The sequence below is a fragment of the Chanodichthys erythropterus genome, chromosome 21, assembly GCF_024489055.1.
Source record: "Chanodichthys erythropterus isolate Z2021 chromosome 21, ASM2448905v1, whole genome shotgun sequence".
Lineage (NCBI taxonomy): Eukaryota > Metazoa > Chordata > Actinopteri > Cypriniformes > Xenocyprididae > Chanodichthys > Chanodichthys erythropterus.
The window spans coordinates 16,359,630-16,373,415 of NC_090241.1; the positions used below are offsets into that span (position 1 = coordinate 16,359,630).

At 37.5% G+C, this 13,786-nt stretch overlaps 1 protein-coding gene across 5 annotated transcripts in view; it reads left to right on the plus strand.

The window, feature by feature from the left end:
* tgfbr3 (transforming growth factor, beta receptor III) overlaps positions 1–13,786 on the plus strand; it is a 142,834-nt gene that overhangs the window by 93,259 nt on the left and 35,789 nt on the right. For all 5 annotated transcript variants that reach the window (XM_067373059.1, XM_067373057.1, XM_067373058.1 and 2 more), the window contains 6 exons: positions 878–1,061; positions 3,360–3,522; positions 6,661–6,808; positions 11,231–11,420; positions 11,960–12,252; positions 13,203–13,358. In XM_067373059.1, coding sequence (XP_067229160.1) covers positions 878–1,061; positions 3,360–3,522; positions 6,661–6,808; positions 11,231–11,420; positions 11,960–12,252; positions 13,203–13,358 — 1,134 coding nt within the window. The remainder of the gene's footprint in view (positions 1–877; positions 1,062–3,359; positions 3,523–6,660; positions 6,809–11,230; positions 11,421–11,959; positions 12,253–13,202; positions 13,359–13,786) is intronic.

A 13,786-nucleotide genomic window follows, 5' to 3' on the forward strand; every position in this document is an offset into this window, starting at 1 on the left:
CAGTGCATAGTGTAGTGTTGTATTTGTATACTGCATATTTTTGCAAATGTACTGTTATGTGCGCAATATGTATACTGTGCTGAGTCTGCATACTGCATGACAAAGTATTTGATCCCCTTAAAGTCTGACTTTGATGGTCTGCATTGCTTTTGCATGTGTGAAAGTGTGTACATATGTTGTCTATAAGGTTAATCGCAGCCATGAGCTCTCCATTCTGCCTTCTGCCCGTCTCTTCTGATGCACAGCAGTGTGTTATATAAACAGTGGAAAGCAGACACCTTATTGTGTAAGAGGACCATGTGTAAAAATATGGAGCACACATTCAAAGAGGCTTTCAGAAAACCATCAAGACAGAGTGTTAAAGATGTGTTTTGGCAAAGATTGTGTGGAAGCTTTCGTTTTGGAAAGGCCTGTTGTGATTCTCTTTTTCCTTTCCTCTCATAATCTGTAGTCTTGCCCTTAAACTTTATTACCTCATGCTTTCTCCCCATGAAATGGGATGTGCATATCAATACAGCTTTGAGTTTTATGGGCCTGTCTTCATCAACAGAGAGATCTTTGTTTCTTGAACTGTCAAGAGGAAAAAATGCTCCACGAGTTAACAAAAGGGGTTTGTATTGTACATCGGGGTAGCTCAGATAGAAAAAAATCTGCTAATTTCTTTTTGTAACACAGTTGTTAAAAATCATGCATACATAAGAATTATTGTATGTTGACAAAAGCCAAGATTACTAGTTCAGAAGCTTCTGTGTCAAAGAGTTATCTAACCTGGAACTACGATATACTTGTTTAGTTATTGAAAATGAATCTATCAACCAATCAGAATCAACACTCTGGTAGAAAATACATTAACCATTTTATTTTGTTGATTTCTTAGGTTGCAGAGGGATCTGAAGTGCATTTTGAGGCAGGAAATTTCTCTGAGTCGTGTGAGGTGAAGGTGGAAAATCTTCCTCATGGCAATGAGCACCTGCTTTCCTGGGCCCATCATCGTTATCGTGCTGTTACCTCTTTCAGCGAGCTCAAGATGGCCCACGACATCTACATCAAGGTTGGAGAGGGTATGTATCTCTGAGCATGCACAGAGTGTTTTACCTATTCCTCAAAGTATTTAAAAAATATATATATATGTTTTTAGAGCTCATGACACTTCTTCTTAATCAGTATTTTTTTTTGTTAAAAATACATTTATTTGGCCTATAATAAATTGTGCCATTGTTTTCAGCCGCCTCTGAACTTCAGGCATGGCCCTGCACATGTTAATTCACTCTCAATGGTGCCTATTGACTGTGTTTAGTAACTGGACCCTTGGGTAATAAAGCAAATCCCAGTGAAGCCACCTCAAGTCATTCTAATTTCCACTTGGCAACATTCAGTTTCATTTAAAAACAACATGGCAAAATCTGTGGGCTGTTTAAATGGCAGACTTTCTCTGTCTCTTGTTTGTAATCAGTTGATTTGCTTGCATGTCAGGCTCATAAGCAGCCGAGAGATGGAGAATTGATGGAAAGGCCAAGTAAACATACGGGAAGAGTTTCAGATGAAAGCCCTGACTGCCAGCTTGTGCCTACGGGCCCTTTGCCAAATCTGAAGCCTTTCACAACAGTCCTTTTAAAAAGAGAAGGATGAGGAAGAATAGCAGACCTAGAGGAAAAAGGGAATGAGCAAAGGGAAAGTTTGGCAGGGAGGGTATAGAAGAAGCACAAAAGAAAATAGAGCCCAAAACAGAAAGTCCAAATTTATAGCAGTGCCAGGAAGCCGTGCAAGATTCTGCTAAGAAAGTGACTTAGCCATATGCCCAATGACATGAGCCGTAGGGGGGAAATTGGCTTATTATCAGAGGAAACGGTTTAGGGGGGTTTAACTTAAAACCGACTCTTGGACTTTGATATGATGTTTGAGTCAGACAGGGCTGCCGCATTCAAATAGAGTTTGTTGTTTACTTGTTGAGAGCTTGAAAGAGAGAAAGCAGAAACAGATACTTGCAAATGCACGCCATTAGCACAGCGAGCCGCAGGGATTGTTTGAAGAAAGAAGAAAAGGACAGATCCGGCTGTGTGTTTCACCCTGGGCTCCATTGTGTTTCCCCCGCCGAGTTCTAAGACCAAACCAGCAACACGTCTGACTTCAGCATCTATCAGCTGTCAGGTTGCCCAGTTAAACTGCTGGTGCTAATTTTTCAGTCCGTAAAAGAACATAAGATTCCAGTTCTGGAAGAAAGTAATGACTGCATCATTCAAAGTTCTCTTTCCAGTCTCTAAGCTTGTTTCGGTCAGCCCCGTAAAACATTTGGCCCTGCGGTGTTTGAATTTGAGGTTTGGCAGTGATTCAAAAGGCTGTGTTTACCTCTACAGGAGAGTTCTGGCCTTCTACTCTATCTCAACCCTTTGTAGCTCCGCATGAGAGCGGACATGCTTCTGATCTGTTTGCTGTAGAGAACAGGCAACTTTCCCCCAGTACCTCAAAGAGCCAGGAAGAGCAGAGAGTAAGAGATGCCAGCCTTTCATGAGGAGTTGACACTCATCACCCTTGCGCTTTTTTCCATAAGCGTAATGGCCAAATAAGGAAGCATCTGTCTTCTGGGGCAAAGAGAAGAGCCATCATCTCTTTTGTGGAGGAGACAGTGTTCAACAGTCGAGAGAATTTTTTTTTTTGGGAGTAGTTAAACTGGGCCAGGACAGGTCATGCTGTGTTTATGATTGAATGAGGAAAATCTGCCAGTATTTGGCCATTTTCAAGACTATAAACATTGACTGATAACCATCTCCAAGTGTTTATCTCCCTACTTTGATAGTTCCAAAATTTACTGACAGGTTTGTTAGTGACTGCTGATTTTATTTCAAGGGAATTTTAAGTAAATGTTGTGTACAACTTATTTGCCATCATTTAATTATCTTGTACACTACTGTTCAAAAGTTTGGAATCAGTACTTTTTTTTTTTTAAGAAATAAATAATTTTATTCAGCAAGGATGCATTATATTCACTCAGAAGTAACAGGAAATTTTGAACTGAATTGTATTCATTGACATGATATTGGCAGTTGGTCAACCTGCTTTCAAGATGTCGGTATCAGCATTGACCACAAAAAATTTTGACCACTATGAAAAATCCACTCTGTCCACTCCGCTTTCATTACTGTTCATGTACTGTGGTCTGGAGCACCACAAAACCCAGACAAGCTGAGTGATACAAACAATGAAATGTTCCAGGGCTTTTATATTAAAAAAAAATAAGATTGTAGGGCTGTAACTAACTGTTGGTTAACTATTTGTCAGTCAAACTTCTTTTTTTTCTTTTTTTCTGTGTCCTCAAAGTTTCTATCAGCCCTTGGTATAAACATATCTCATATTTGTTTCAGACCCCGTCTTCTCTGAGACCTGTAAGATTGATAACAAGTTCCTCTCTCTGAACTACCTGGCCAGCTACATCCAGCCCCAGCCATCCACAGGGTGTGTTCTCTCAGGTCCTGATCATGACCAGGAGGTCCACATCATTGATCTCCAGGCACCAAATTCCAGCAGGTGAGGAGAAGACTGTTGTACAAGTCAAGGATTTTTCTGTCAGAGTTTCTGGATGTTTCTGTAATACAGCCCTAACAGTAAAATACAGTCACATTCATATTATTTATTCATATTAATTTCTCTTTAACATACTTTAGTCTAGACTTTTAAAGGCACAATATGGAATTTTTTTTACTGCTAGAGGTTGATTATTCAAAACAAAGGTGTAGCTTGATGACGCTTTGATTTCACGGAGTCATGGGAGGTGTTGTCTACAGTAGAGGTCTACAAAGAAGACCCGAGGACCCGGGACCCGTACGGGTTCGGGACTATATTTTAAATGGTCAGCCGGGTCCGGGTCGGGTCCTAATCTATTACTTCGGTTCCCACATTTACGGGTCTCTTCGGGTTCGGGTATGAACTTTTGGACCCGTGAAGACCTCTAGTCTACAGCCAGTGGAAAAGAATCTGACAAGACTCGGGCAAAAATCATATTCATGGATGAGCTAAAGATTGTAGTATGAAGCAGGGTGTGGCTGAAAGCCTTTGGAGCGGAACGAGGCCACTGCGATTGCTAATGAGAGACAAGCGTGAAACCCAAGAGTGTATGATTATAAAACGTGCTGCTGCAAGACAAAGAAGAACCCTATAGCAGATCTAGACGGGTGATGCTGGGGAGGAGGGGGGATATAGATATAGACATAGCGTGCAGAACTGTGCTCCTTCTTGTCAGACTGGAAAAGAAAGGCGAGCGTAGATAGGAAGAAGCAATTGATTGGCTGCAGAACCAGCAATGAGACAGCCAATCAGCTGCACAGAATATTTTCATGACTGAACTTGGTATTAAATAAACAGAAGTGAGTATTAAATCAGAGATGGAAACTCGAGTCTGCGACTTGGACTTGAGTCGCACTTAAGTCGCAAAAATAAACGACTTGCAACTTGACTTGGACTCGTGAACAAATACCCGAGACTTGACACAGAGACTTAATATACAATAATATACACAGAGACTTAAAATACAAGTCTTTTGGCGTGACATTCCCGATTACGTTCTCTTTTTACTACCCCACACGATGGCATGAAACACCACATTTTACCATCTATTCATTCCCAAATATGTGCTGCAGCAGCGAATATCACAAATCATCTTTAAACACACCAAGCCATCGAGCGCGTGACACATCTGAAGGCAGGCGAACTCATCACCCATTAGAAAACTTGTTAAATTAGCAACAAATAATAACAATAAAGCCAAGCCTTACCTTGCGATAAACTTTGTCATTTTATTTGAACAGCAATCAATTAATCTGAAGGGAAGCTGCGATGTTGCACAGCTGCAGAGGCTTGCTTGTGGTCCATTTTTTTCAAGAAGTACATTTCCTTTTAATTGTTTTATTTACAGTATTTTTGCCCAAGTATTTGATAATGCATATAATATCCAGATTTACCATGTTAAATTGCATTTGGCTAGAACGAGCACTTCCATGCATGCGCATTTTATGACCCTGTCCGTCCGACTTTTTTCCACAGATCGGTTTATTAAGTCACAGTGCGTTATTATATCACCTTATCACAAACAAGACACACAAAAGGAAATGTTGTTTGTCGTGTTGTTTACTGTAACGCTTGTCTAAGAGATGTACCAATCGACCGGTTATTAATCGGAACCGGCTGATTTTTGTGTTTTATTTTGGCTGATCTGTGTTCCAGAAGTACACCCAGGCAGACAGACTGCATTTGGAATCATTTACCGAATGAAATCTGTGAACAGGACGTTAAGATTGCAAACTGTAATGTCTGCAAAGCACAAAGGAAAAGTTAATTATAGCAAGACATTCAGCAAGACAAATTTAATCAGACATTTGAAAGTCCATCACCCGAAAGACCATGATGAGTAATTTAAATGTTAAAAATGCCAAACTGATGCAGACACCAAGAAGCGAACAGGCATTGGTCTGCTGCCATTCAAATAAGAGCCACTTTCCTGTGCTTGCTGAAGTTGCCTGACCGTATACCTGTCTGCACCCTACATTAGACATTGAACATGTTCAGCTTAGTTGATCATGTGGTAGACAGGAAAAGAAACAGACTACCTTATAACCAATGCTGCGTTCATGCCATGTTGCAATTACCATAGTCTTGAGATGACAGCACGTGAATTACGGTAATTACAACATGGCGTGAACGCACCTAAAGCTTCTAAAATGCTTCTTTTTGTAAAGTGCACTTTATACACTGTTGAATGAAAAGCCATATATACAGTATAGCTTTTATCTTAAAATTACCTCTACATAATTTGATTAAAAAAAAACAACAGCTGCTCTAGCATATTTGTTTTACTCATTGCAAACTGATTGCTTAACATAATGTTTTAAATGATATTTTTTTTTTGCTTTTTGCAATTTTACAATGCTAAAGTCAGACCATTTAGTTTTTGCTCTAATTAAAAAAAAAATGCTGATTTTCTATTGTAATTCTTGTTCATGTTCTCTTTCATTCATTCTTGTCTGTTGACAGGGACATCTTTCAAAAATCCTTAAAAAAACAAATCTCACCAACCCATGACTTTAGAACAGCAGTGTACAATCATTTAATTTGCTGTTCAAAGTGAACACCTAAAGGCCTTACCAGACAACCATTTCACATGAAAAAGAATATTTCTGTGCATATGGGTGTGTTTAGTATACCATGCTGTGTATATTTACACTTGACTGTTCATGGATGGGTGTGTTTGCTTTCGTGTGTAAATGTACGTGCGTGATTGTCATTTTAGGTTGTCATTGTGTTTCCTCCGGTTCTGTACAGTTTATTTGGAAATAGGCAGGAACTAGAGTATTGTTGATATTGGAAAACACTGCAGGGTAAAACTCTCCGCCCATACCAATGTCACTCACTGTTGCCTAATAGTGACTCAAAAAATGAAAAACAGATCTAAAGATATGCAAGCATCATGATGGATCCCTGCACTGCATTATGTGGTCTGTTTCACATGTGTCCAGCTTTGTTTTCTAGGAAACGATCCAGTTTTTTAATCAATTGGCCAGACAGAAAGCATGTTAAAACTGAGGTTTAAATTTTCCAAGATTCTTATGGCCTTCCTTCCATTGCCTCTCTCTTTTCTCTTCTCTCTCCCGCTCTCTCTCTCTCTCTGAGTAGTGCATTCCAAGTGGATGTGATCGTGGATTTAAGGCCGCTGGATGGTGACGGCCCACTCCATCGTGACATTGTTTTGATTCTGAAGTGTGAAAAGCCAGTGAATTGGGTGATCAAAGCCCACAGCATCATCGGCAAACTGGACATTGTGGTATGTTGTTTAAATTATTGGCCACATGCAATATATATATATATATATATATATATAAAGTAACAGTTAGTTGGTAAAGTAACAGTTTAAACAGTATCTCAGTGAACACAAAAACAATTTCCAAAATGTTGACGAGACTAAGTTTAATATAACATCTGTTTAACTTTTAACATGAAAGTAAGGTTAATAATATAACTTAGATTACACGTTTTTCAGTTTTACTCAAATTAGGGTGATGCAAAAATGAGTACACCCCACAAAAAAAACTACTACATCTAGTATGGCCTCCATGATTTTTAATGACAGCACCAAGTCCTCTAGGCATGGAATGAACAAGTTGGAGACATTTTGTCTTTTTCCATCTATCTTTTTCCATTCTTCAAGAATGACCTCTTTTAGAGACTGGATGCTGGATGGAGAGTGATGCTCAACTTGTCTCTCCAGAATTCCCCATAGGTGTTTGATTGGGTTCAGATGAGGAGCCACTGAATCACTTCCACCCTGTTCTTCTTCAGAAATGTGTTTAGGATCATTGTTATTTTGGAAAAGTGCACAACAACCAAGGGCATGGAGTGATGGTAGCATCTTCTCTTTCAGTATAGAGCAGTACATCTGTGAATTAATGATGCCTTCAGTGAAATGCAGCTCCCCGACACTAGCAGCACTCATGCAGCCCCACATAAGGACACCGCATGCCCATGCATGCCATTTCTCTGCAGTGTACGCTGTATTGTATCATGGGAAGTAGTCACCCCAGTTTGGATTTCTACTTCTTCAGATAACTGCAGTGAACTTGAATGGCAATTTTCTTCAACCCTTCTCATCAGAAGACGCTCCTGTCGAGGTGTTAACTTCCGTGGACGACCTGGGGTGCGTTTCCCAAAGCGAAATACGGTCGCAAGTTCCGTCGTTACCAATAGAGTTCAATGGGACTTGCGACCATGGTTCACCAACGATGCTTTCGGGAAACTCACCCCTGGACGTCTCTGTGAGATGGTTGCAGTTCCATCTTTTTTAAATGTTTGTACCACTTTTGCTACAGTTTCTGACTGATAAGTAAAGCTTTGCTGATCTTCTTGTAGCCTTCAACTTTATGGTGTAAAGAAATTATTTTCTTTCTCAGGTCTTGTGACATTTCTCTTTCATGTGGTGCCATGGGAAGGGGTTTTAACACCCTTTTATAGTGAACTGTCTGCTGGACACCTGTGTAATGAATAATTAGACTCACATGTGGTTGAATTCTTGATAAATTAGACATTTGTAGTCTAAAATGTAGCTTTGCTCCAGAGACTTTCAGTGGGGTGTACTCCTTTTTGCATCACCCTAATTTGAGTAAAACTGAAAATTTTGTTCTCTATGTTATATTATTAACCTTACTTTCATGTTATAAGAAACAGATGTTATATAAAACTTAGTCTTGTCAACATCATGTGTGTGTGTGTGTGTGTGTATATGTATATATATATATATATATATATATATATATATATATATATATATATATATATATATATATATATATATATATATATATATATATTACAGCCAAAAACAGTAATATTGTGAAATATTATTACAATTTGAAATGACAGATTATTTAAATACATTTTAAAATATAATTTATTCCTGTGATGGTAAAGCTGAATTATCAGCTGCCATTACTCCAGTGTTCAGTGTCACGTGATCCTTCAGAAATAATTTTATCAAGCTAATCTGGTACACAAAAAAAACTTTTATTATCATTATCACAGTTGACAATGGTTGTGCTCTTTAATTTAGTGTGGAAACCATAATACAGTGTATATTTTCAGGATTATGAAAAGAAAGTTTTTAAACAACATTTATTTTAAATTGAAGTCTTTTATAACATTATGAATGTCTTTACTGTTATATTTTTTGATCAATTGAATCTGTCCTTGCTGAATAAAAGTTTCACATTCTTTAAAAAAACAAAAAAAAAAAAACAATTATAGTGATGATCCCAAACCTTTGAACAGTATGATTTTATTTTTGTAAATAAACTATATGTGATGCTTACTCTTCTAACTGAGTGAAAAGGCTGAGCAAAAGATAACAAGTTGACCCAATGAATTATGTGATCTGGAGGCCTGTTATGAGATGGAGTAATAACAGAAGGAGGCATGTAGTGAGTTTTTCTTCAGCCAGATCCTTGGAGAGTTTTTATTGTAGCATTGGCCTGGCACTTCAGAATATGAATTATGAGAGTGTCTGTCTGCTGGTTTCAGATAGCACAGCATAACACTCACACCACTGAAACTGTCACTACACTGCACGGCTCTCAGAGAGAAACTTGCACACACTCTGTGTAATCTAGTGCTAAATATTTGTGCGCTTTTATGTGCTGCTTATGAGAAAAAATCCACACTGTCATTAGGAGAAGTCATATAAGTTTCAAGGTGTTTATAGGATAATTTATAGATGTGTTTCTGAGCTGGAAAAGTATAATGAAGAGAACAATACTTTATATATACAAGTGCCATGCAATTCTTTTACACACTGACCTCTCACTGCATACACAAAGATAGACATCAAAATAGTACAGTAGACAACAATTTATATAACAATTTATATAAATTGAAAAATTGTAATGACAGTTATAATACATTATAAAACAATACACTTTTAGAAAATATAATGCATTAAAACACATGACAAACGACCAATTTCAGATGTAACACGGAATATGCAAATATTATAATGTATTTTAACTTTTGTTACAATTATTTATGAAAGGACTATTATTGCATTATAACGTACATTTTTAATAACTTCATAATGCATTGACCAGGACTCGCTGGTAGAAGAAATATTGCATCTCAATGAGACCTTCCTGATTAAATAAATAAAAAAAAAAAAAAAATGCCAAGGTAAAGTGTTAGAATTCTTCTAAATGTGTATATATGATGAACAAATATACGGATCAAACTATTAGGTGTAGTTCCTGCATTATGCTATGGTGTTCTGGCACTGACAATCAAAAAGTCATAAAGTTCATTAGAGAATTTTAATGTGAATGTCTAAGTGTGTGTATAATGCATCTGTCTCCATGAATGTGTTCAATTGCACTTGTCCGTGTCCAAGTGAATCAGTTACAGTGTTTTGGAGTGTAGGAGAATGTAAGTTATGCGTGTGATACGATCCACAGCCTTGTAAAATCAAAGCCCTGCTACTGTTGGCAGATTGGCTCAAGCTCGTTGTCCAGCCTGGTGAGGCATTTGTGGGAAAGACGGCTGGGAATGAGGGCCATCTGCCCTTCACACCCAACAGAAAACAAACAGTAGCTAATAAATAATTCCTACATAATTTGGCAGCAATCTCAAACCATGATAATGTTGAACCTGGTAAATTGTCTTACATTGTAGAAGTATATATACATGTATATTTATATTTATCATGCCAAATATGTGCCAAAATAAATAAACTTTTTTTCTGTACCTGCCAATGGCATGCGATTTGACACTGCAGATGCATTAGACTGCATTTCAGATTGCATTTTGCAAATATTTTTTAATTATTTATTGTTTAAAAATAATTGATTTATGACCCTAAGCTCAGGCACATGAGTATTTATGAGATGAGGACCCAATCTCTCAGTAAAACCATCAAAAAATGTTTTTTTTTTTTTTTTTGGGGGTGATCTAATGTGAGGGATATTTGACATAAAAAGAGATCAGGAATTACTTTTTATTGGTAAATTTATGCTGAAAAGGTAAAAGTTGTTTGGCATTTGAGCCCTGATATGTTTTCTCTTCCATTATTGCGGATCAGTCTCTAGTTCTTGCAATTTGATTTAAAACATGCATTTCATGCATGCAATTCCTTTTTTGGCCTTTTTCTTTACTGGCTAGTGTTTTTGTGTGTGTGTGTGTGTAATTTTGGACTTTAAAGATATTAGATCAGAAAATCACCACCTTGGAATTATAAGGTTCTATCTGCATTCTGAGCGGTTTTAAGATATTGAGCTTCAATGTTTTTGCATTCCATTCGGCTTTGTAGATGGGTTTGCATTGGGAGTTCTTTTTAGAACCTTTTTGTTTTCTAAATAAAAAAGTCCCAAAATTTACACAACTAAAAAAAAAAAAAAAAAAAAAAAAATCACATATTGTAAATAAGTTATCACAGAATAAAAATATGTGAATAACAGTTTTGACAAAAAATGTCAGATAGAACCTTATAATTCCAAGGTGACAATGTTGTCATTGAAAACAAGAAGGCTTATTGTTAAAAGGTTGTGAAATCTGTCTCAGAAATGAAAAATGGATTTGAACAGAAGTCGAAATCAATTTATTTCCTTTCCTATTTATATTTTTGTTCTACAGCAAAGAATGAACACTGCGTTCCTCTGTTTCTGCATGTGAAGTGAATGTGTTATCTTATTCTTCCTCTATTCGTCCTTCTCAGACGTCAGATACTGTCGGCCTGAGTGATGACACAGAAAGGCTGATGCAGGTGTCAAAGACGGTCAAACAGAAGCTGCCCGCAGGATCTCAGGCTCTGATCCAGTGGGCAGAGGAAAATGGATTTAAACCCGTCACTTCCTACACCAACACCCCTGTCGCCAACCACTTCAAACTGCGCCTCAGAGAACAAGGCAAGACCAGTAACCGAAGACATGAATAATATCAACTTAAAATAGTTACAATACACTTAATTAGTTTAAAATATAAATACGCTTAATTAATTGCAAAAACTGCAACAAAAAAAATTCAATACACAGAGATAAATTGTTATCTGTTTGGTTACCAACATTCTTTAAAATATCTTCTTTTATGTTCCACACAAAAAAAGAAAGTCATATGTGTTTGTAACAACATGAGTGAGAGCAAATGACTGAACTGTCCCTTTAAAAGCTATAAAAACCAATTTGATAATAAAGAAATTTAAAACCTAAATCAAGATTTTTCTTTAAAAACAATTCTTAATATAATAATATTTTATACTGGAAATATATATATAATATTGTGTACTAGAAAACAAGAAAAAAAATACTTACTTGATAAAAATAAAATAAAAATAACTATACATTGACAGTTGTTGTCAGTTGGTTCTGTGTGTGCTTTGTGTGTGATTTTCTTGCATCTACATTACCAAGAAGTTGCCAGTCAGATTGATGTTGATCTCTTCTTCCAGACCTAGGGATCATGGATGAGGGAATATTCCCACCAGAGCTGTCCATTCTCCGCAATACCAACCCACTTCCAAAGCCAAGCGCCCGGGATTCCCCTGCACCTAATGGGTTCCCATTCCCCTTTCTTCCATCCATGGAGCAGGGCCTGTCATTTCCACCTCTGATGCCATCTCTCGAAGAACGAGTCAATCCGGCTGGGGGTCCAGAGGAGCAGCAGGGATCTCAGAATGTAGGATTCAGTGTGCAGTGTGAGAAGAACAAAATGGTGGTCAGCATTGACAAGGAAACTCTACAGGTAGGAAACACAAGTGACAAGTGCACAACCTTTTGTACATGCAAATATTGGATGAGTGTTGCAGAGTAACTAACTAAATGTAGTGGGGATACATTTTTAAGTAGATCTTATGTCTGTTATGTTTTTCAAGACTGCGTATATTTGATCAAAAATACAGTAAATATATTGTGAAATATTATTATAATTTAAAATAAGTGCTTTCTATTTTAATATATTTTGTAATGTAATTTATACATGTGATTTTCAGCTGCTATTACTCCAGTCTTCAGTCTCACATGATCCTTCAGAAATCATTCTAATATGCTGATTTGGTGCTCAAGTAACATTTCTTATTATTATCAATGTTAAAAAACGTAATATTTTTGTCGAAACCATGGCACATTTTTTTTTTTTTTTTTTTTTTTTAGGATTCTTTTATGAATATAATAGTTAATAGTCTAAACGTCTTTGCTGCCACTTTTGATCGGTTTAAAGTATCCTTGCTGGTATTCATTTCTTTAAAAAAAAAAATCCTGAACCCAAACTTTTGAACAGTTTATAGTTAAAAGCTTATAGTGTAGCTTTTAAAGTAGCTTCCCTAACAGTGGTAAGAACAACATAAAGAGGTTAAAGAAGTGCAGAATTGATGTGTGAGAGGCACCTTGTTTTTCCTTCAAGCTGAAGCAGTGTGAATATTCCCAGAATGTGTGGGCCATATGCACTGACGTCAGAAACCAGAAGTGGTGCAATAGACCACTTCAGAGGGAGAGAAATCTCGTTTTACAATCAAAATGCTTTTGAACAGAGTTCGACTAGCTTGCGAGTCTTGTTTGTCACTGACAGAAGTTGAAACACAATGGATCTCAGATTTAGACAGCAGTATCTTGAGGACCGATAATAGATATTGTTTGATATGTTGTCAAAGGTTAAGATTTTTCCTGTGAAGTCATGTTTTCCTAATGTCCTCACAGGCCAATGGGTTTGGAAAACCCAATATCACTCTTCAGGACTCCCGATGCAAAGCAACCTCCAATACCACCCACTATATACTGGAGACGCCCCTGTCTGGCTGCCAAACCACCAAATTCGCCTCCCACCCCAGCCCAGTGGTCCTCTATATCAATTCAGTGAGTACTAAAGCCAATATACAATCAATAATATCCAATGTGAAATCTAGTCTTTGTTTGCTTTGTTTTATCCAATGCGTGCCGGTGTTCAGGGTCAGTTGGAGTGTCCCCTCCGATACGCTGTATCTGTTTTCTGTATTTCCTGGTCCTGCATGTATGTTTTCACCCAGCAGGGATGATTCACTTCCACACTGATTTTCTGCGATAATTTCTAGCGGAAATTCCTAACAACACTTTTAGCCTTGAACCCATTAAAAAAACTGGGCAACCTCCCAAATATGTATCCTTTACTCTGCACTCTAAGCCTCAAGGGCAATTAAAACGATGTGACCCGTATGGTCAGAGCACAGCACTGGCTCACAGAGCAAGATCCACAGAGCATCAAAGGAGGATGTTGTTGCAATGGCAATCCTATGACAAATTAGCAA